At 46.8% G+C, this 24,228-nt stretch overlaps 2 protein-coding genes across 2 annotated transcripts in view; both read left to right on the plus strand.

The window, feature by feature from the left end:
- Nucleotides 1–790: 790 nt before the first annotated feature.
- Nucleotides 791–24,228, plus strand: part of LOC308311010 (uncharacterized protein) — a gene marked incomplete at its 3' end in the record, with an annotated part of 31,311 nt that continues 7,873 nt past the window's right edge. The window contains exons 1-2 of the mRNA XM_080757505.1: nucleotides 791–913; nucleotides 1,459–1,572. Of these exons, the coding sequence (XP_080613631.1) occupies nucleotides 846–913; nucleotides 1,459–1,572 (182 nt within the window). The 5' untranslated portion in view covers nucleotides 791–845. The remainder of the gene's footprint in view (nucleotides 914–1,458; nucleotides 1,573–24,228) is intronic.
- On the plus strand, nucleotides 8,746–23,301 carry LOC308310704 (protein NLRC3-like). Its single transcript, XM_080757086.1, has 9 exons — nucleotides 8,746–8,862; nucleotides 9,797–9,910; nucleotides 13,880–13,938; nucleotides 14,256–16,047; nucleotides 16,558–16,731; nucleotides 17,343–17,516; nucleotides 17,598–17,753; nucleotides 18,613–18,662; nucleotides 22,484–23,301. Exons 4-9 carry the CDS (start codon nucleotides 14,441–14,443, stop codon nucleotides 23,074–23,076), a joined length of 2,754 nt encoding a protein of 917 aa, XP_080613212.1. The 5' UTR covers nucleotides 8,746–8,862; nucleotides 9,797–9,910; nucleotides 13,880–13,938; nucleotides 14,256–14,440; the 3' UTR covers nucleotides 23,077–23,301.

Consider the following 24,228-nt stretch of genomic DNA (forward strand, 5'->3'; position numbering starts at 1 on the left):
AACCATCTCCAGCTGTTTTTAGGGGGAGGTAGGATTTGACCGTGGTGATGATTGGAAGAAGAGAGTTTTAACGACGGAGCTGATTTGTTTATTACGTTTAAAATCTTTATAAAAAATAAAACCAAGAGGGGGGACAGTGGTACAGCCGGTAGTGTTGTCGCCTCACAGCTAGAAGGTCCTGGGTTCGATTCCCACTGTGGGCGTTGGGGGCGTGTTCTCTCCTCTGCGTCATCAGAGCCCATACCCGAGGCGGGGTTGGCGAAAGGGCCTTTCTGTGTGGAGTTTGTATGTTCTCCCCGTGTCCCCTAGGGTAGGTACCCTCACATGTTCTCCCCGTGTCCCCTAGGGTAGGTACCCTCACATGTTCTCCCCGTGTCCCCTAGGGTAGGTACCCTCACATGTTCTCCCCATGTCCCCTAGGGTAGGTACCCTTGCATGTTCTCCCCGTGTCCCCTAGGGTAGGTACCCTCACATGTTCTCCCCGTGTCCCCTAGGGTAGGTACCCTCACATGTTCTCCCCATGTCCCCTAGGGTAGGTACCCTCACAAAAAACATGCAGTAATCCTGGTCTCTAAACGACCTCCCCCTGCCAGCCGGGGGGGCCTGATGGAGAGGAAAGGAACTTGTCGGAATAACGCTGTGGTCAATGTTTACAGCTGAATGTTTAGGTTTAACCTTATAAGCTTTTCGTTTGTTTTCAACTAAGAATAATCACGTTTGAGTAGAACTTCCTAGACTATGAAATTGCCAAGCCTGATATGATTGTCTATAAATCCTGTTGATCCTCTCTTTGTAACAGGGTTGATCATCACAGAGCAGTCTCTCCTGTACCCAGCTGTGTCTCCATGAAGAGTGACTCGTCCATGCATGGACTTATTGACTTCAAAGATGGACACCACTCTACTGATCAAAGGTTTGAATTTGAATTGACCAGACGGGTGATTGAAACATGAACTCCTTCACAACCAACAGCCTGTCAGGTGAAAAGAAGCAGATTGCACTCCTCATGCATAGAAGGAAGCATGAGGTCAGTCCGTTGCTCTCCCAGGTTGGCAGAGGAAGTGTAGTGCCCAGGATTAAATTAGATAATTGACACCGGGTGAAAATCGTGGGATAAAAATTTAGATAAAAATAAAACCAAGATTTCTAGGAAATGGGTGGATGTTAGAACTTAACACACCCAGGGAGCTAAAGGATATTATGGTCGGATGGTGGTAAAAAAACATATGATTTCAGTTTTGTTTTCATTTAGGGTGAGAAAGTTGACATTTTAAATAACTTATATAACTGAAATAGCTGTGGTCAATGTTTACAGCTGAATGTTTAGGTTTAACTTTATATGCTTTTTGTTTGTTTTCAACTAAGAATAATCACGTTTGAGTAGAACTTCCTAGACTATGAAATTGCCAAGCCTGATATGATTGTCTATAAATCCTGTTGATCCTCTCTTTGTAACAGGGTTGATCATCACAGAGCAGTCTCTCCTGTACCCAGCTGTGTCTCCATGAAGAGTGACTCGTCCATGCATGGACTTATTGACTTCAAAGATGGACACCACTCTACTGATCAAAGGTTGAAACATGAACTCCATCTGGTGTCTGAATTGTGTACTCCAAGTCAAATCAAACTTTATTTCTAAAGCATCTATCTGAGCAGATCTAATGGGGAGGGGCAGACATGGAGTAATGTGTTCACGTTTTATAGTGCCGGTGAGAAGGCGGTCAGCTGTGTTCTGCACTAGCTGTAAACGCCTGAGTGACGCCTGGTCGATGCCAATATACAAAGAGTTGCAATAATCTATTCTTGATGAAATCAAAGCATGGATAAGCATCTCCAGCTGTTTTTAGGGGGAGGTAGGATTTGACCGTGGTGATGATTGGAAGAAGACGAGTGATGGATGTAAATAGATTTACAAGCTTACACTGACTCCCACTCATAAAAAAAGTTTGCTCATAAAACAACGTTACGTTACCGTTTTAAATTGTAATGTTGTGCCTATCCAAATAATAATAATAATGGATTTGTTTTTAAATCGTTGGCAATATTAAAACTTAAAGGACAACTATAGTTTTTTTCATCCAAGGTTGATGTTTTAGGTTGTTATTAGATAAAGTAAAAGATGAGTGTTCATTTTTTTTCATTTGCTGCTTTCTTTAGTTTTAGGGATTTTAGCTGATTTTGACAGGGGGCGGGGGCATTCGAGCATGGGGCTAAATCATAGACTGTAAAAAAAATGTTCTCCCCATGTCCCCTAGGGTAGGTAGGTACCCTCACATGTTCTCCCCATGTCCCCTAGGGGTAGGTACCCTCACATGTTCTCCCCGTGTCCCCTAGGGTAGGTACCCTCACATGTTCTCCCTGTGTCCCCTAGGGTACCCTCACAAAAACATGCAGTAATCCTGGTAGGAATGCGTTAAGGAGAAAACTGTTACAATTGCTCAATTCAACAGACCCATTCAGGATTCTAAAAACGCCTTCTCAATCCTGACCTAAGTTTTAAGTGTTTAGAGAGGCATTTGTCTTTATCTCCTTGGGCAAATCATTCCATTGCACCGTTTGTACTACATGGAATACAAGCTACTGTTATGCTAATTACTGTCTGTTATTTACTTAGTATTATTTCTAGTAGTATTATTCACTGTCTCTGTTGTTTATGTATTGTTATTTCTTTCTGTATGATTCCAGAAGTGTCCACCACAGAGCAGTGTCTCCAACTCCCAGCCTTCTGTCTGTGAAGAGTGACAGGTCTAAAGGAAATCCTCCTGCATTCAGTAACGAACCTGGACCTCCTGATTCACAGTATGTCAACCCTCCTATAAATATATACAACACTATAACACTGTAACACTATACAATTTACACTATAACATATTTTATAGTGCCAGTGAGAAGGCGGGCAGCTGTGTTCTGCACTAGCTGTAAACGCCTGAGTGACGCCTGGTCGATGCCAATATACAAAGAGTTGCAATAATCTATTCTTGATGAAATCAAAGCATGGATAACCATCTCCAGCTGTTTTTAGGGGGAGGTAGGATTTGACCGTGGTGATGATTGGAAGAAGAGAGTTTTAACGACGGAGCTGATTTGTTTATTAAGTTTAAAATCTTTATCAAAAATAAAACCAAGAGGGGGGACAGTGGTACAGCCGGTAGTGTTGTCGCCTCAGAGCTAGAAGGTCCTGGGTTCGATTCCCGCTTTGGGCGCTGGGGGCGTGTTCTCTCCTCTGCGTCATCAGAGCCCATACCCGAGGCGGGGTTGGCGAAAGGGCCTTTCTGTGTGGAGTTTGTATGTTCTTCCCGTTTCCCCTAGGGTAGGTACCCTCACACGTTCTCCCCGTGTCCCCTAGGGTAGGTACCCTCACATGTTCTCCCCGTGTCCCCTAGGGTACCCTCACAAAAGCATGAAGTAATCCTGGTAGGAATGTGTTAAGGAGAAAACTGTTACAATTGCTCAATTCAACAGACCCATTCAGGATTCTAAAAACGCCTTCTCAATCCTGACCTAAGTTTTAAGTGTTTAGAGAGGCACTTGTCTTTATCTCCTTGGGCAAATCATTCCATTGCACCGTTTGTACTACATGGAATACAAGCTACTGTTATGCTAATTACTGTCTGTTATTTACTTAGTATTATTTCTAGTAGTATTATTCACTGTCTCTGTTGTTTATGTATTGTTATTTCTGTCTGTATGATTCCAGAAGTGTCCACCACAGAGCAGTGTCTCCAACTCCCAGCCTTCTGTCTGTGAAGAGTGACAGGTCTAAAGGAAATCCTCCTGCATTCAGTAACGAACCTGGACCTCCTGATTCACAGTATGTCAACCCTCCTATAAATATATACAACACTATAACACTGTAACACTATACAATTTACACTATAACATATGTTATAGTGCCGGTAAGAAGGCGGGCAGCTGTCTTCTGCACTAGCTGTAAACGCCTGAGTGACGCCTGGTCGATGCCAATATACAAAGAGTTGCAATAATCTATTCTTGATGAAATCAAAGCATGGATAACCATCTCCAGCTGTTTTTAGGGGGAGGTAGGATTTGACCGTGGTGATGATTGGAAGAAGAGAGTTTTAACGACGGAGCTGATTTGTTTATTAAGTTTAAAATCTTTATCAAAAATAAAACCAAGAGGGGGGACAGTGGTACAGCCGGTAGTGTTGTCGCCTCAGAGCTAGAAGGTCCTGGGTTCGATTCCCGCTTTGGGCGCTGGGGGCGTGTTCTCTCCTCTGCGTCATCAGAGCCCATACCCGAGGTGGGGTTGGCGAAAGGGCCTTTCTGTGTGGAGTTTGTATGTTCTCCCCGTTTCCCCTAGGGTAGGTACCCTCACATGTTCTCCCCGTTTCCCCTAGGGTAGGTACCCTCACATGTTCTCCCCGTGTCCCCTAGGGTAGGTACCCTCACATGTTCTCCCCGTGTCCCCTAGGGTACCCTCACAAAAGCATGAAATAATCCTGGTAGGAATGTGTTAAGGAGAAAACTGTTACAATTGCTCAATTCAACAGACCCATTCAGGATTCTAAAAACGCCTTCTCAATCCTGACCTAAGTTTTAAGTGTTTAGAGAGGCACTTGTCTTTATCTCCTTGGGCAAATCATTCCATTGCACCGTTTGTACTACATGGAATACAAGCTACTGTTATGCTAATTACTGTCTGTTATTTACTTAGTATTATTTCTAGTAGTATTATTCACTGTCTCTGTTGTTTATGTATTGTTATTTCTTTCTGTATGATTCCAGAAGTGTCCACCACAGAGCAGTGTCTCCAACTCCCAGCCTTCTGTCTGTGAAGAGTGACAGGTCTAAAGGAAATCCTCCTGCATTCAGTAACGAACCTGGACCTCCTGATTCACAGTATGTCAACCCTCCTATAAATATATACAACACTATAACACTGTAACACTATACAATTTACACTATAACATATTTTATAGTGCCGGTGAGAAGGCGGGCAGCTGTGTTCTGCACTAGCTGTAAACGCCTGAGTGACGCCTGGTCGATGCCAATATACAAAGAGTTGCAATAATCTATTCTTGATGAAATCAAAGCATGGATAACCATCTCCAGCTGTTTTTAGGGGGAGGTAGGATTTGACCGTGGCGATGATTGGAAGAAGAGAGTTTTAACGACGGAGCTGATTTGTTTATTAAGTTTAAAATCTTTATCAAAAATAAAACCAAGAGGGGGGACAGTGGTACAGCCGGTAGTGTTGTCGCCTCAGAGCTAGAAGGTCCTGGGTTCGATTCCCGCTTTGGGCGCTGGGGGCGTGTTCTCTCCTCTGCGTCATCAGAGCCCATACCCGAGGCGGGGTTGGCGAAAGGGCCTTTCTGTGTGGAGTTTGTATGTTCTCCCCGTTTCCCCTAGGGTAGGTACCCTCACATGTTCTCCCCATGTCCCCTAGGGTAGGTACCCTCACATGTTCTCCCCGTGTCCCCTAGGGTAGGTACCCTCACATGTTCTCCCCGTGTCCCCTAGGGTACCCTCACAAAAGCATGAAGTAATCCTGGTAGGAATGTGTTAAGGAGAAAACTGTTACAATTAGCCTGTCGCTAAGTCCCACCCAAGCCCGTTGTTGGCCAATACCACATTAGCAACGGTTACTAGGTTAGGAAACTCGGTCAAGCTTGCAATGCTGGTCAAAATGGTTAAGCAGTGTCAATACATATATTTGCTGTACAGCATGTGTGGGTTTGTTTTCTTACCTTATGAGCAAATTAGTCCATTCCATGAATTATTTCGCTCCGTTGTGCAGTTTAAATAGTATCTATAAAAATAGGCTCTCATTGACTTTCATTGTAACGGGGAAACGGCTCTCAAAATCAGTCAGTTAGCACATAAGCGAACACAACAAAAGCTGATTCTGACAGTTTATGACATCAGGAAAACTCATGCCATCTTATTTTCGTAATATTGGTTGGAGATATACAGTGAAGCGGTTCTGGTGTTCCTCGTTTGTAAACAAGTCGCCATGCTGTTTGAGATGCACCCAGCTGCAGTCCCAGACATTTCTCATAAAGCATCTCCCTCAAACACGTCCAAAATTGTGTATGGTGTTTGCGACAAGTGGACGAGATCAAATGCATTTGTTTACATCCAACGTTCTGGATGGTAAGTCTGGGACCGAGGCTACTTCAGACCAATCAGATTCCTTCTTTCCACACAAACTTGACAGGGTTGCCAAGTCTGCTTATTTCCCGCTACTTTTGGCTTAAGGCTAATAATTAGTACTGTAATACATTAGCAAAACATTAATTAGCATAGATATAGGCCTACATAGTATTTATAATGATAAATGCATACAATATTTTTATTAGGATTATATATGGTCATATTATTGTGTTTGTTTTGGCTTGTTTTTCTTGATTTGGCTTTAAGAGTTGGCTTGTTTTTGGAGGTGGGTTGGCTTATATCTCTCACACAATGTGGCAACACCGAAGTCAAAACAAAAACATTACAACGTTGATATTTTGTATTAAAAATAAAACGGTCATAATCAGCTTAGTGTTCTAAAAGAGTGAGTTTGAGAGTTGTTTCCCTGTTACAATGGAAGTCAATGAGAGCCTATTTTTATTTCTAATATATAGGCTACTATTAAACTGCACAACGGAGCGAAATAATTCATGGAATGGACTATATTTTAGTCTATAGTTTGCTCGTAACGTAAGAAAACAAACCCACACATGCTGTACGTCAAATATATTTATTGACACTGCTTAACCATTTTGACCAGCATTGCAAGCTTGACCGAGTTTCCTAACCTAGTAACCGTTGCTAATGTGGTATTGGCCAACAACGGGCTTGGGTGGGACTTAGCGACAGGCTAATTGCTCAATTCAACAGACCCATTCAGGATTCTAAAAACGCCTTCTCAATCCTGACCTAAGTTTTAAGTGTTTAGAGAGGCATTTGTCTTTATCTCCTTGGGCAAATCATTCCATTGCACCGTTTGTACTACATGGAATACAAGCTACTGTTATGCTAATTACTGTCTGTTATTTACTTAGTATTATTTCTAGTAGTATTATTCACTGTCTCTGTTGTTTATGTATTGTTATTTCTTTCTGTATGATTCCATAAGTGTCCACCACAGAGCAGTGTCTCCAACTCCCAGCCTTCTGTCTGTGAAGAGTGACAGGTCTAAAGGAAATCCTCCTGCATTCAGTAACAAACCTGGACCTCCTGATTCACAGTATGTCAACCCTCCTATAAATATATACAACACTATAACACTGTAACACTATACAATTTACACTATAACATATTTTATAGTGCCGGTGAGAAGGCGGTCAGCTGTGTTCTGCACTAGCTGTAAACGCCTGAGTGACGCCTGGTCGATGCCAATATACAAAGAGTTGCAATAATCTATTCTTGATGAAATCTAAGCATGGATAACCATCTCCAGCTGTTTTTAGGGCGAGGTAGGATTTGACCGTGGCGATGATTGGAAGAAGAGAGTTTTAACGAAGGAGCTGATTTGTTTATTAAGTTTAAAATCTTTATCAAAAATAAAACCAAGAGGGGAGACAGTGGTACAGCCGGTAGTGTTGTCGCCTCACAGCTAGAAGGTCCTGGGTTTCGATTCCCGCGTTGGGGGCGTGTTCTCTCCTCTGCGTCATCAGAGCCCATACCCGAGGCGGGGTTGGCGAAAGGGCCTTTCTGTGTGGAGTTTGTATGTTCTCCCCGTTTCCCCTAGGGTAGGTACCCTCACATGTTCTCCCCGTGTCCCCTAGGGTAGGTACCCTCACATGTTCTCCCCATGTCCCCTAGGGTACCCTCACAAAAGCATGAAGTAATCCTGGTAGGAATGTGTTAAGGAGATAACTGTTACAATTGCTCAATTCAACAGACCCATTCAGGATTCTAAAAACGCCTTCTCAATCCTGACCTAAGTTTTAAGTGTTTAGAGAGGCTGTTACGAAACGGTTCAAGTCTAGGGGTTTTACTGCCCGTAACATGTATGAAAGAACAACACGGCTCATAAAAGAGTATTTGGTTTAATACTCACAGCAGAATAAATAACAAAGTGGCTTAAGTGCATGACAAAATGGTGGACAGAATGATAAACAGAATGGCTCTGTGAGCCCAGAATTATAGAATGACTTACATGATGATGAACAAACGACACAACCTAACACACAGACAAATGGAACTACAACTAAACCTGACACGAAACACAAAAGCAGTCGGCTGGAGGGAAGGCCACACGCTGGAGTGCTCCCACACCACACGCAGCAGTGTTCCCCCCCCACCCCCCGAAGTCCAGACAGAGAGTGAGCTTTATAGTGCAGGAAGCAAGGCCTGAGCTGCCACAGGACCAATCCGAGGGCTGATCAGGCTCCAAGCCAGGCCCTCCTCAGGACGGCAACACATTAGGGACAACAATGCTCAGCACCTGCAGGGGACAGAAGCAACAACCAGTACCAGGCAACATAATAGGCGCTCCTCCTATAACCTAGTACCTGCTAAACAAGCATACTAATAAATATATAGAGATATGATAGCATCAGCTCTATATATATTTATAATCATTAATCAAACATAATCAAAACAGCCAACAGCTGTCACAGAGGCACTTGTCTTTATCTCCTTGGGCAAATCATTCCATTGCACCGTTTGTACTACATGGAATACGAGCTACTGTTATGCTAATTACCGTCTGTTATTTACTTAGTATTATTTCTAGTAGTATTATTCACTGTCTCTGTTGTTTATGTATTGTTATTTCTTTCTGTATGATTCCAGAAGTGTCCACCACAGAGCAGTGTCTCCAACTCCCAGCCTTCTGTCTGTGAAGAGTGACAGGTCTAAAGGAAATCCTCCTGCATTCAGTAACGAACCTGGACCTCCTGATTCACAGTATGTCAACCCTCCTATAAATATATACAACACTATAACACTGTAACACTATACAATTTACACTATAACATATTTTATAGTGCCGGTGAGAAGGCGGGCAGCTGTGTTCTGCACTAGCTGTAAACGCCTGAGTGACGCCTGGTCGATGCCAATATACAAAGAGTTGCAATAATCTATTCTTGATGAAATCAAAGCATGGATAACCATCTCCAGCTGTTTTTAGGGGGAGGTAGGATTTGACCGTGGCGATGATTGGAAGAAGAGAGTTTTAACGACGGAGCTGATTTGTTTATTAAGTTTAAAATCTTTATCAAAAATAAAACCAAGAGGGGGGACAGTGGTACAGCCGGTAGTGTTGTCTCCTCAGAGCTAGAAGGTCCTGGGTTCGATTCCCGCTTTGGGCGCTGGGGGCGTGTTCTCTCCTCTGCGTCATCAGAGCCCATACCCGAGGCGGGGTTGGCGAAAGGGCCTTTCTGTGGAGTTTGTATGTTCTCCCCGTTTCCCCTAGGGTAGGTACCCTCACATGTTCTCCCCATGTCCCCTAGGGGTAGGTACCCTCACATGTTCTCCCCATGTCCCCTAGGGTAGGTACCCTCACATGTTCTCCCTGTGTCCCCTAGGTTACCCTCACAAAAGCATGAAGTAATCCTGGTAGGAATGTGCTAAGGAGAAAACTGTTACAATTGCTCAATTCAACAGACCCATTCAGGATTCTAAAAACGCCTTCTCAATCCTGACCTAAGTTTTAAGTGTTTAGAGAGGCATTTGTCTTTATCTCCTTGGGCAAATCATTCCATTGCACCGTTTGTACTACATGGAATACAAGCTACTGTTATGCTAATTACTGTCTGTTATTTACTTAGTATTATTTCTAGTAGTATTATTCACTGTCTCTGTTGTTTATGTATTGTTATTTCTTTCTGTATGATTCCAGAAGTGTCCACCACAGAGCAGTGTCTCCAACTCCCAGCCTTCTGTCTGTGAAGAGTGACAGGTCTAAAGGAAATCCTCCTGCATTCAGTAACGAACCTGGACCTCCTGATTCACAGTATGTCAACCCTCCTATAAATATATATAACACTATAACACTATACAATATACAATATACACTATAACACTATACAATATACACTATGGGCCTGATTCATTAAAAAGAAATACGCCACCGTTACACTGTGGCGGAAACAGATATCGTATTTATCCGTCCGATCAAGCTACGTTGAGATGACGTGTTATTCAGAGAGCGGTGTGTACCACAGGTGCGCTGGCGTATCGCAGGTGTATGTCATACTGAATGCAGCGCGTGCAAAGTGATCGGAAAAGCACCCGACAACCTCATTTGCATTGATCCACGCCCCATATCGCACCATAAAAGGCTTCAAGCATGACTCAGCAGACAGCAGTTTGGTCTGTCAAAAAAAGAAAAAAGGCTTTGCAGCCGCAGACTATGCGGCTTCACAGCCGCGGTCACTGCTATGAATATAGCCCGCACTCTATTAATGTAATAATTCTACACATGTAGGAGCAGGACAGTTAGGGCTTTTATGTTATGTCGTTTTTGCACCATTGTATATTACCACTGTAGGCTACTATATATGTACAAACTGACATCAATCCATCAAAGGACACCAATGGAAATTATAATTCTATTGCTTAAGCGGAGCACGCACCGTTGTAAGTTACAACGGTGCGTGCTCCGCTGCTGAAGCAATATAATTATAATTTATTGAATTAAGTTCGGGACCAAGGCGGGTGCTGCACTCACACCTTTGCAGTCAGAGGTAAAACATAGGCTATCCGATATTTAAAATATCGGATATATGTCAATGCAAAAGTCGTCTTTTGAGAGAGAGAGAGAGAAAGAGAGAGAGGGGGGCATGGTTTGCGCGATAAGGAACAGTAGGCTATAGCCTATACATTCATAAGTGAATAATTGGGATCCTCTTGTCTGAAGAATTAAGAAATTATAATCCAGTGAGTTTATCCAGTGAGTTAAACTATTCTGTGTGTGGCATCCATGCATGTGATCAATATCAATATGATTATAAAGTCTGTCCTTCATATTTGCGAACAAGCGCGAGTGGAGGTGAGCTGGCTTAAAACTATGATATGACTGGCCGGCTTTCAAACACGCTGATGCCATTCATTAGGCTAATGTGGTCTTCTATTTTTTATATAGGGCTATATAGCCCTATTCATTTTCCAATGTGAATCGGATCGGCAGCACGCTGCTGTCTGCCCCCCCCCCCCCACACACACACACACACCGACCGACAGTCAACTGACTCAAGGAGCTCCGTAACAAAACAATTTCAATAGGCCTGCCGCCTACTGCAGGCATTACTACACTAAACAATGTTGGATTCGTAGTGCAGAATGCAGATAAGCCTATGTTCTTATTATAATTGTGAGTTTGTTTTTTAACATGCGCGAGAGCCGATCTACAAGCTCACAACGCGTTGCACTGCGAGTAGAAAGCTGTCGAGTGAGAAGCGCAATCGCGCATGCTATAGTAATATCCTAATAAATAAATAAAAAGGTGTCAGGCTTGCAGGGGCAGTTTCTGTATGGGGAAATGCATGCATTTAGGCATACAAGTGCACTCAGCTTTTATTATATAGGCTATCATTTATTTTGTGCTGATCGACCAATATGTTGGGGACACATGCCTACATATTTTATCTGAGATTTGGGAACAATTTATTGATTCAGCATGAAGACTAAAGCCTTCTGAATAAATCTATATGCAAGTGTATGCTTCCGCAAATGTCTCCGCCACCTAAAGACGTCCCGTAGGATTTGACTGTAAACGGATTAGCTGTAAACGCCTGAGTGACGCCTGGTCAATGCCAATATACAAAGAGTTGCAATAATCTATTCTTGATGAAATCAAAGCATGGATAACCATCTCCAGCTGACGGAGCTGATTTGTTTATTAAGTTTAAAATCTTTATAAAAAATAAAACCAAGAGGGGGGACAGTGGTACAGCCGGTAGTGTTGTCGCCTCACAGCTAGAAGGTCCTGGGTTCGATTCCCGCTGTGGGCGCTGGGGGCGTGTTCTCTCCTCTGCATCATCAGAGCCCATACCCGATAGCCGGTTAGCCAACCGTTAAGAAATATCCGAGTATGCTTATCAGCTTTACGGTTAATTTGCATAATAATAAATGCGTGTTCTGATCTTAAATCCTTTTATTTTAGATAGTTTTTAGTAATAGTACAACATAAACATTACAGAGACTGTAGTTGTCGCTGTACAATACTGTACAAAACAGTTGTCATGTTGCACACATGCCTAAAATTGCTGTTATTTGCGCCGCCCAGCTTGTCACACTCCAGGCTGCATGAACAGCGCTGCTCGGGCGCTGTTTTCTGCCCCCTCAATGTCCCAAAGTTCTCTGTTGTACTCCGTCTCCCCACACTGGCACGGCTTACGGCTATCAAGTTAGCCATGTGCTATCCATGTTTGAGGGGTTTCTCGTCAGCGAAAAGTCAACAAACAGAACACGTTGTTGTGTGACATGCATGCTGATCTTCCTTAACCCATTCTGACCTGAGATCAGATTCTAAAAATGCCTGTTTGAAAATTACAGTTTTCTGAAAAAGCTGTTTCTATGTCAGTCGTTCTTCGGTTTTTCAAAAATAGCAGACCTACAAGCTCGTAGCGCGCCACTCGGTGGCGCGCTATGAGCTTGTAGATCTGCTATTTTTTAATAGCTAAAGTATAACGTAATGCTAACACCAAAAGGGGTTCCCGCCTAAAATGGGTTAATAATTAAAAAAGGCTCAGCCCATGATGCGTCCAGTGGCTTTATAGTTGGGCTATAGGCTGCTCAGATCTGGACTGGACTTATTTATGTTTTGGACTAGAACCGGCGGACCTCTGTACTAGTGCTGCCAACGAATATTCTATATCCGAATATAGATTCGAATCAAAAAAAATAATTAATAACCGAATATATAAAATTAAGGTTCGAATTAAAAATAATAATAAAAAATATTTTTTTATTTATTATTATTATTAGTTTTCGGTGCCATGGGTAAGCGTTGTGACTTGTGAGCTTGTAGATTAGTTATATTTGCCACGCGACACGCCGACAACGGCATACATTGAAGAATAAATCAGCTGCCTCGCAGCAACATTTCCTAAACACAGACTATACAGCGCAGCGCAGCGCAGTTCTGATTGGCTGCCTCGTCTCAAGCCGTGTTGCCTCAGAATTCTTTAGGGTCACTAATTTTAGCATAACAGCGGAGCAGTGAGCACAGGCGCTAGCCAGCTAAAAAGTTTCATAACGTCGGCACTCGGCAGCAGACCCACAGTCCACAGATAATAATAATGCAGCAGAATTAACACTGCCTCCGTGCCTCGTTTTGATAAGGCTGTGTGGTAGGATTGCTCATTTAAGAAAAATGTTTTACTGGAGAAGGGAGAATGTATGCGTTCCGTTCCATCTCAGTTTTCAGCAACACCAATGCGCGGAGAGAGAGAGTTGCGCCAGCAATGCGATCTTAAATGTTATGTCTCAGGTTGTATTGGTGTAAATATAATTATTAAAAAATCCGATTGGCTCGAATTAAATCCGAAATCCGAATGGCTCGAATTGTTCGAATCCACGTGGGTTTTTAAAACGAATATCCGAATCCAATTTTTGGACAATTACGGCAGCCCTACTCTGTACTGTAGACGCGCAGATGCGATGTGTTGTTTATTGATGATTAAGCCTACAACTATTTATTTATATTGTTAAATGTTGCTTTAACAACATTTAGTTTGTCTTTTAAAAATGAGCATGAATACATTTATAGCATTCGTCTACCAACTTTAATTATTGTAGCCTATACATGCATATTACATTTAGGTTAGGGCCATCGGCTACCCGGCTGGAAAATTAACCGTTAGATACAATTATGTATCTATATGTATATATTCTATTGTCTTCATCTATATGTATCTATATGTATATATTCTATTGTCTTCATCTATATGTATATATTCTATTGTCTTCATCTCCACAGAGAGACATTCAGAAACACACCTGGACAGAAGACATTCAGTCGAACCACACCTGGACACAGTAAGACTGGACACATTTTACACCAACATTTTATTTCAATGAATGAAATGTTTAAACAGCAGCAGACTCATCAGATTAAATATACTCGTTGTATTCCTGTCTCATTGTCCAAATACAAATACTGATGATAAACACATACATTTAGACTAAAAAAAAACATCCAATGTTGTTTATTTTAGCCAATTCTCTCCTTTTTTCTTTTACAAATTCAGATTTTCTGTAGGATATATACATAGTTCTAATGCTATGGATTGTTCAATGTAAAGTTGTAAATGAAGCATAATGTTTAACATGTATTAATTGTCTCCTCATATCAGATGTCCGTCTGCCAGAGTATTTAAAGGTCTATAGGGTCACTTTGGACGGTCTTGAACATGTGGCATACGTCACTGAAGAGCCCTCCTCCCTCTCCGACATCTACACAGACCTCCACCTATCAGCGGGAGGGAGTAAAGGGGTTAATCCGCAACATGAGGTGTGGCAGCTTGAGACCGCCTCCAGCATGAAGACCCTCTATGACGTCCTAATCAAGTGCCGTTCCATCTTTAAGACCGTCCTCCCTGGCAGAGACACACCCAGCAGCAGAGTTCTGACCAATGGCATCGCTGGCATCGGGAAGACATTCTCCGTGCGTAAGTTCGCTCTGGACTGGGCGAGAGGTTTGGAGAACCAAGACATCAATCTCCTGGTTCTCTTCGCATTCCGGGAGCTGAACTTGGTCCGAGATGAGCAGCACAGTCTTCTCTCACTGATCCATGTTTTCCATCCAACGTTAAAGAAGGTCACAGCAGAGGAGCTCGCTGCCTGGAAAGTTGGCTTCATCTTCGATGGTCTCGATGAAAGCAGGTTTCCGCTGAAATTCCAGAACATCGACGTCGATTCTGACGCCTTCGACAACAATGACGTCATCTCTGATGTCACGGTAACATCATCGGTGGGCCTGCTGCTGACGAACCTCATCAAGAGGAATCTGCTCCCCTCGGCTCTCCTCTGGATAACCACCAGACCTGCAGCAGCCAATCAGATCCCTCCTGAATGCGTTGACATGGTGACAGAAATACGAGGGTTCACAGAGCCCCAGAAGGAGGAGTTCTTCAGGAAGATGTTCAGTGATGATGAGGAGCTGGCCAGCACCATCATCTCACACGTGAAGACATCAAAGAGCATCCACATCATGTGTCACATCCCAGTCTTCTGTTGGATGACCGCTACCGTTGTGGAGGACCTGGTGAAGACAGGCAAGAGAGGACAGATGCCCAAGAACCTGACCGGGATGTTCAGCCTCTTCATCTCGCTCATGATAAAAAGGATGAAGACGAAGTATGGCGAGACTGACAGGGATGTTCTTCTGCAGCTGTGCCTGCTGGCGTTTGTACATCTGGAGAAAGGCAGCCTCATGTTCTACCAAGAAGACCTGGAAGAGTGTGGTCTCGATGTGAACCACGCCGCGCTGTACTCGGGAGTGTGCACAGAGATCTTCAAAGAAGAGACCGTTCAATCTCAGAGAAAGATCTACAGCTTTGTTCATCTGAGCATCCAGGAGTTCCTGGCTGCAGTCTACCTGATGCACTGTTTCACACAGAAGAACATGAAGGTACTGAAGACATTCCTGGGAGATGATGTCAGTTCCTTGGAGGACTTCCTGCAGAGAGCCAGCGAAAAAGCCCTGAAGAGTAAGAACGGCCACCTGGACCTCTTTGTCCGCTTCCTTCATGGCCTCTCGCTGGAGTCCAACCAGAGTCTGTTAGGAGGCCTGCTGGGTCACACAGAGAACAGTCCAGAGAGCATCCAGAGAGTCATCAACAACCTGAAGGAGATGAAAATGGAAGATGATAATCTCTCTCCTGACAGATTCATCAACATCTTCCACTGTCTGATGGAGATGAACGACCTCTCAGTACATCAGGAGATCCAACAGTACCTGAAGTCAGCGGACAGATCAAAGACAGAACTGTCTGAGAGCCAGTGTTCAGCTCTGGCCTTCATGCTGCTGACGTCAGAGGAGGTTCTGGAGGAGTTTGACCTGCACCAATACAAGCTACCACTAGCAGCACAATGGCAGTCGAGATCCAGACTACTCCCAGCTGTGAGGAACAGCAGAAAGGCTCGGTTAGTAGTCATGTGGATAGAAAACCTGTTAGAATCAATCTACCATCACACCTAATTACTATAATAATAATCGGGTCTCAAAGTGTGTGTGTGTGTGTGTTGCCTAAATGGAACTGACTGACACTCACAGAGAACAAAGGAAAAAAAAATAAGAGAACATTCATAGATCAATCAATGTAGTATTAAACCATTTTGGGCGGGAAACCCCTTTTGGTGTTAGCATTATGTTATGCTTTAGCTATTGAAAAATAGCAGATCTACAAGCTCATAGCGCGCCACCGAGTGGCGCGCTATGAGCTTGTAGGTCTGCTATTTTAATCGAAGAACGACTGACATAGAAACATGACCTGTCAATATCTGACCATCTAGACTGTTCTTATATGACCTGTAAATATCTGACCAACTACACATTGGTACATTTACATTACACTTTATAGTTCATTTCATTGAACATGAATTTGATCTAATCCATGTTGATGATCACTGATTTTACATCATCTACATTTACAGACTTGATGGCTGTCAACTCGGAGAGGCAGATTGTGAGATTGTGGCTTCAGCTCTCAGCTCTAATCCTTCACATCTGAGAGAATTGGACATCAGTTATAATAACATAACGGATCCATCCATGGACCTGCTCTCTGCTGCATTGAAGAGTCCAAACTGTCATCTGGAGATACTGAGGTCACATTATCATTTACATTAGTTCTGTTTTATTATTTATAGTTTGATTCTTAATAATAAGAGTGTTAATAAAGTTGACATCATGGTATCCCACTGATTAGAATAATAATATGGTCAGAGTTTGTGTTGTCTAGTTCACACTCTCACATCACAATGCTACGGTACAGTAACTACAATATGTGATCCATCATGGCTGCTAGGGGATTATCATTATCAATGCTACGGTACAGTAACTACAATATGTGATCCATCATGGCTGCTAGGGGATTATCATTATCAATGCTACGGTACAGTAACTACAATATGTGATCCATCATGGCTGCTAGGGGATTATCATTATCAATGCTACGGTACAGTAACTACAATATGTGATCCATCATGGCTGCTAGGGGATTATCATTATCAATGCTACGGTACAGTAACTACGCACACTCACACACACACACACACACACACACACACACACACACACACACACACACAATTCCTATGTTGGAAGATTAAGATTATGATGATTTACTTCACATTATCCCTGCCTTCTCTTTCCATCTTTTGGGGTCTTTACTCCAAACCTCTGATATTCAGTCCAGATATTTCATGTGTAATTACAGACTTGCTGGCTGTACCTTCACACAGACAGGATTTGAAGTTCTGCTCTCAGCTCTCAGCTCTAATCTTCTCCATCTGAAAGAATTGGACCTCAGTTTCATCTGCCTGCAGGAATCACAACTGCTCCAGCTCTCTGCGTTACTGAAGAGTCCACAGTGTGGACTGCAGATCCTGGGGTAAAGAATGTGTGTTCTCTCTGTGTGGATCTCTACTTGAACATCAACACAGCACTTTGTTAAATGTGTATTTCTCTGCAGGTTGTCAGGCTGTGGAGTCACAGAGGAAGGCTGTTCTTCTCTGGCTTCAGCTGTGACCTCCAACCCCTCCTCCCAGCTGAAACAGCTGGACTTGAACTTCAGCCACTTAGGAGACTCTGCTCTGAAGAAGCTGTCTGCTGCCCTGGAGACTGTCAAGTGAGTAGACTTGTGTAGAGCGGCCGTCAAAGGTTCCAGGTTAAATTCCCGGCTCCTCCTGGCTGCTACATGTCGAAGTGTCCTTGAGCAAGACTCTCTGAACCCCTAACAGCTCCCGATGAGCATGCATGTTTTCCTCTGCCATCGGTGGGTGAATGTGAACTACATTGTAATGTAAAGCGCTTTATAAATGCAGTTTCCCATATTATCATATCATATTACCATATGATTCATGGTTCATTCTAGCAGAGATTTAATATACAGTAGATAGTGTCTATGTTCCATGGTTCTATAACATAGATTAATATACAGTAGATATTGTCTATGTTCCATGGTTCTATAACATGGCTTAATATACAGTAGATAGTGTCTATGTTCTATAACATAGATTAATATACAGTAGATAGTGTCTATGTTCCATGGTTCTATCACATAGATTAATATACAGTAGATAGTGTCTATGTTCCATGGTTCTATAACATAGATTAATATACAGTAGATAGTGTCTATGTTCCATGGTTCTAGAGAGAGAGCATTTTGTTCCTCAATCTAATCCAAATCTGAGAGATACGTGTTAATCACATGACCACAGAGATATGGTACCAATGTGTGTGATGTTTGGACAGAGTCTTAATCACATGACCACAGAGATATGGTACCAATGTGTGTGATGTTTGGACAGAGTCTTAATCACATGACCACAGAGATATGGTACCAATGTGTGTGATGTTTGGACAGAGTCTGTGGGAGAATGATGACAAAATGTGTTTAGTAAATATTTGGTGGGACTAAAACAGGCCGATGTGAGACATTAAGCAGCAGGTTTTGACTTGATTCATTGTTGTTCTACTTCCTACAGTGTGAATCATGGAGGAGAACACTGGACTAAACCTCAACTCCTTACAACACGTGAGTCTGTCTGTCTGTCTGTCTGTCTGTCTGTCTGTTCCAGGGGGTCCTTAGGGGGTTCCAGGGGGTCCGTGGACAGTTCCAGGGGGTCTGTGGGGGGTTCCAGGGGGTCCTTGGGGGGTTCCAGGGGTCTGTGGAGGGTTCCAGGGGTCCGTGGACGGTTCCAGGGGGTCCGTGGGGGGTTCCAGGGGGTCCGTGGACTGTTCCAGGGGGTCTGTGGAGGGTTCCAAGGGGTCTGTGGGGGGTTCCAGGGGGTCTGTGGGGGGTTCCAGGGGGTCTGTCGATTTTTCAAAAATAGCAGACCTACATTGGGGCTGGGGTGGACTGCGGGATATCTCTGTGCATCTGTAGTATTGTATTGTTTTATTTATTTTGTTATGCGTTTGTTATGTTTCGTTTTTTGTGCATCTGTAGTATTGTATTGTTTTGTCTATTTCTTTGGTTGTGTCTTGTCAATGTTTGCATATTGAAGAAAATAAATAAAGTACAAATCATAAAAAAAAATAAAAAAATAGCAGACCTACAAGCTCATAGCGCGCCACTCGGTGGCGCGCTATGAGCTTGTAGATCTGCTATTTTTCAATGGCTAAAGCATAACATGATGCTAACACCAAAATGGGTTCCCGCCCAAAATGGGTTAAACACTTTATCCATGTTTTATACGTTGGCTATTTAAAAATAGCAGATCTACAAGCTCACAGCGCATCACTGCGTGCCGATCTTTGAGCTTGTACATCTGATACTGTGTGTGTGTGTGTCCTTGGAGGGTTCCAGGGGGTCCTTGGGCGGTTACAGGGGGTCTTTGTGGGGTTCCAGGGGTCCGTGGGGGGTTCCAGGGGTCTGTGGGGGGTTCCAGGGGGTCTGTGGAGGGTTCCAGGGGTCCGTGGGGGGTTCCAGGGGGTCCTTGGGGGGTTCCAGGGGTCTGTGGACGGTTCCAGGGGTCTGTGGAGGGTTCCAGGGGGTCTGTGGAGGGTTCCAGGGGTCCGTGGGGGGTTCCAGGGGGTCTGTGGAGGGTTCCAGGGGTCTGTGGAGGGTTCCAGGGGGTCTGTGGGGGGTTCCAGGAGTCTGTGGACGGTTCCAGGGGTCTGTGGAGGGTTCCAGGGGGTCTGTGGAGGGTTCCAGGGGGTCTGTGGGGGGTTCCAGGAGTCTGTGGAGGGTTCCAGGAGTCTGTGGAGGGTTCCAGGGGGTCTGTGGAGGGTTCCAGGGGGTCTGTGGAGGGTTCCAGGAGTCTGTGGAGGGTTCCAGGGGGTCTGTGGAGGGTTCCAGGAGTCTGTGGAGGGTTCCAGGGTTCTGTTGACGGTTCCAGGGGTCTGTGGAGGGTTCCAGGGGGTCTGTGGAGGGTTCCAGGGGTCGGTGGGGGGTTCCAGGGGGTCTGTGGGGGGTTCCAGGAGTCTGTGGAGGGTTCCAGGGGGTCTGTGGGGGGTTCCAGGGGTCCGTGGAGGGTTCCAGGGGGTCTGTGGGGGGTTCCAGGAGTCTGTGGAGGGTTCCAGGGGGTCTGTGGGGGGTTCCAGGGGGTCTGTGGAGGGTTCCAGGGGGTCTGTGGACGGTTCCAGGGGGTCTGTGGACGGTTCCAGGGGTCTGTGGACGGTTCCAGGGGGTCTGTGGGGGGTTCCAGGGGGTCCTTGGGTTAGGGTTAGGGTTCCAGGGGGTCTGTGGAGGGTTCCAGGGGGTCTGTGGAGGGTTCCAGGGGGTCTGTGGAGGGTTCCAGGGGGTCTGTGGACGGTTCCAGGGGTCCGTGGAGGGTTCCAGGGGTCCAGGGGTTCCAGGGGGTCTGTGGGGGGTTCCAGGGGGTCCGTGGGGGGTTCCAGGGGGTCTGTGGAGGGTTCCAGGGGTCGGTGGGCGGTTCCAGGGGTCTGTGGACGGTTCCAGGGGGTCCGTGGGGGGTTCCAGGGGGTCCTTGGGTTAGGGTTAGGGTTCCAGGGGGTCTGTGGAGGGTTCCAGGGGGTCTGTGGAGGGTTCCAGGGGGTCTGTGGACGGTTCCAGGGGGTCCGTGGGGGGTTCCAGGGGGTCCGTGGAGGGTTCCAGGGGTCCGTGGGTTAGGGTTAGGGTTCCAGGGGTCTGTGGGGGGTTCCAGGGGGTCTGTGGGGGGTTCCAGGGGGTCCGTGGGCGGTTCCAGGGGGTCTGTGGGGGGTTCCAGGGGGTCCGTGGGGGGTTCCAGGGGGTCCGTGGAGGGTTCCAGGGGGTCTGTGGGGGGTTCCAGGGGGTCTGTGGGGGGTTCCAGGGGGTCCGTGGGGGGTTCCAGGGGGTCCGTGGAGGGTTCCAGGGGGTCTGTGGGGGGTTCCAGGGGGTCCGTGGAGGGTTCCAGGGGTCCGTGGGTTAGGGTTAGGGTTCCAGGGGTCTGTGGGGGGTTCCAGGGGGTCCGTGGGGGGTTCCAGGGGGTCTGTGGGGGGTTCCAGGGGGTCCGTGGGGGGTTCCAGGGGGTCTGTGGAGGGTTCCAGGGGGTCTGTGGAGGGTTCCAGGGGGTCCGTGGGGGGTTCCAGGGGGTCCGTGGACTGTTCCAGGGGGTCTGTGGAGGGTTCCTTGGGGGTGGGGGGTTCCAGGGGGTCCTTGGGGTGTTCCAGGGGTCTGTGGACGGTTCCAGGGGTCTGTGGAGGGTTCCAGGGGGTCTGTGGAGGGTTCCAGGGGTCCGTGGGGGGTTCCAGGGGGTCTGTGGAGGGTTCCAGGGGGTCTGTGGGGGGTTCCAGGAGTCTGTGGACGGTTCCAGGGGTCTGTGGAGGGTTCCAGGGGGTCTGTGGGGGGTTCCAGGAGTCTGTGGAGGGTTCCAGGAGTCTGTGGAGGGTTCCAGGGGGTCTGTGGAGGGTTCCAGGGGGTCTGTGGAGGGTTCCAGGAGTCTGTGGAGGGTTCCAGGGGGTCTGTGGAGGGTTCCAGGGGGTCTGTGGAGGGTTCCAGGGGGTCTGTGGAGGGTTCCAGGAGTCTGTGGAGGGTTCCAGGGGGTCTGTGGAGGGTTCCAGGGGGTCTGTGGAGGGTTCCAGGAGTCTGTGGAGGGTTCCAGGGGTCTGTGGACGGTTCCAGGGGTCTGTGGAGGGTTCCAGGGGGTCTGTGGAGGGTTCCAGGGGTCGGTGGGGGGTTCCAGGGGGTCTGTGGGGGGTTCCAGGAGTCTGTGGAGGGTTCCAGGGGGTCTGTGGACGGTTCCAGGGGGTCTGTGGACGGTTCCAGGGGTCTGTGGACGGTTCCAGGGGGTCCGTGGGGGGTTCCAGGGGGTCCTTGGGTTAGGGTTAGGGTTCCAGGGGGTCTGTGGAGGGTTCCAGGGGGTCTGTGGAGGGTTCCAGGGGGTCTGTGGACGGTTCCAGGGGGTCCGTGGGGGGTTCCAGGGGGTCTGTGGACGGTTCCAGGGGTCCGTGGGGGGTTCCAGGGGGTCTGTGGACGGTTCCAGGGGTCCGTGGAGGGTTCCAGGGGGTCCGTGGGGGGTTCCAGGGGGTCCGTGGGGGGTTCCAGGGGTCCGTGGAGGGTTCCAGGGGTCCGTGGAGGGTTCCAGGGCGTCCGTGGGTCGTGGGTCGTTCTTCGATTTTTCAAAAATAGCAGACCTACAAGCTCGTAGCGCGCCACTCGGTGGCGCGCTAAGAGCTTGTAGATCTGCTATTTTTCAATGGCTAAAGCATAACATGATGCTAACACCAAAAGGGGTTCCCGCCCAAAAATGGGTTAAACACTTCATCCATATTTTATACGTTGGCTATTTAAGTGTGTGTGTGTGTGTGTGTGTGTGTGTGTGTGCGTGTGTGCGTGCGTGTGTGTGTGCGTGCGTGTGTGTGGTCGTGCTCCGTGCACGTATCATTCAGTGAAGGATGTATTTAATGTGTACTGTGTTGTTTTCTCATCAGATTTCCAGCGTCTCACTCTGGACACAAACACGGCACACTGTGACCTCTCTCTGTCTGAGAACAACAGGAAGGTGACCCTTCAGGATGGTCAGCCTCAATCATATCCTGACCATCCTGACAGGTTTGATGAAGAGCCTCAGGTCCTGAGTTCAGAGAGTCTAGATGAACGCTGCTACAGTGAGGTACAGTTCAGTGGACAGGTTTGGATAGGAGTGGCTGACAGAGACATCAGTAGGAAAGGAGACGGTCTGGACTGTGAGCTTGGAGAGAATGAACGGTCCTGGTGTCTGTTCTGTTCTGATGATCAGCGTGGTGAACATTACTGTGTCATACACAATAGTAAGACGACTGCCCTTCCTATCTATCCCTCTGGCTCCAACAGAGTAGCCGTATATCTGGACCGTCCCGCTGGGACTCTGTCCTTCTACAGAGTGTTAGAGGACACTCTGACTCACCTGTACACCGTCCAGACCACCTTCACTCAACCGCTTTACGCTGGGTTTGGGTTGGGCACTGACTCCTCTGTGTCTCTGTGTGAGGACAGACAGGCTGTGAGGACAGACAGACAGGCTGTGAGGACAGACAGGCTGTGAGGACAGACAGGCTGTGAGGACAGACAGACAGGCTGTGAGGACAGACAGACAGGCTGTGAGGACAGACAGACAGGCTGTGAGGACAGACATACAGGCTGTGAGGACAGACAGGCTGTGAGGACAGACAGACAGGCTGTGAGGACAGACAGACGGGCTGTGAGGACAGACAGACGGGCTGTGAGGACAGACAGACGGGCTGTGAGGACAGACAGACGGGCTGTGAGGACAGACAGACGGGCTGTGAGGACAGACAGACGGGCTGTGAGGACAGACAGACGGGCTGTGAGGACAGACAGACGGGCTGTGAGGACAGACAGACGGGCTGTGAGGACAGACAGACGGGCTGTGAGGACAGACAGACGGGCTGTGAGGACAGACAGACGGGCTGTGAGGACAGACAGACGGGCTGTGAGGACAGACAGACGGGCTGTGAGGACAGACAGACAGGCTGTGAGGACAGACAGACAGGCTGTGAGGACAGACAGACAGGCTGTGAGGACAGACAGGCTGTGAGGACAGACAGGCTGTGAGGACAGACATACAGGCTGTGAGGACAGACAGACGGGCTGTGAGGACAGACAGACGGGCTGTGAGGACAGACAGACGGGCTGTGAGGACAGACAGACGGGCTGTGAGGACAGACAGACGGGCTGTGAGGACAGACAGACGGGCTGTGAGGACAGACAGACGGGCTGTGAGGACAGACAGACGGGCTGTGAGGACAGACAGACGGGCTGTGAGGACAGACAGACGGGCTGTGAGGACAGACAGACGGGCTGTGAGGACAGACAGACGGGCTGTGAGGACAGACAGACGGGCTGTGAGGACAGACAGACAGACAGGCTGTGAGGACAGACAGACAGACAGACAGACAGACAGACAGGCTGTGAGGACAGACAGACAGACAGGCTGTGAGGACAGACAGACAGACAGACAGGCTGTGAGGACAGACAGGCTGGCTGTGAGGACAGACAGACAGACAGGCTGTGAGGACAGACAGACAGGCTGTGAGGACAGACAGACAGGCTGTGAGGACAGACAGACAGACAGGCTGTGAGGACAGACAGACAGTGTGTTGTATCATAATGTAATAATCAGGACCAGGTGTGGTGGGGGGGGTGTTTACATAATCAATATGTTTTGGTTTCCATG

Source organism: Protomyctophum bolini, assembly GCF_963924005.1.
Source record: "Protomyctophum bolini genome assembly, chromosome: 23".
Classification (NCBI taxonomy): Eukaryota; Metazoa; Chordata; class Actinopteri; order Myctophiformes; family Myctophidae; genus Protomyctophum; species Protomyctophum bolini.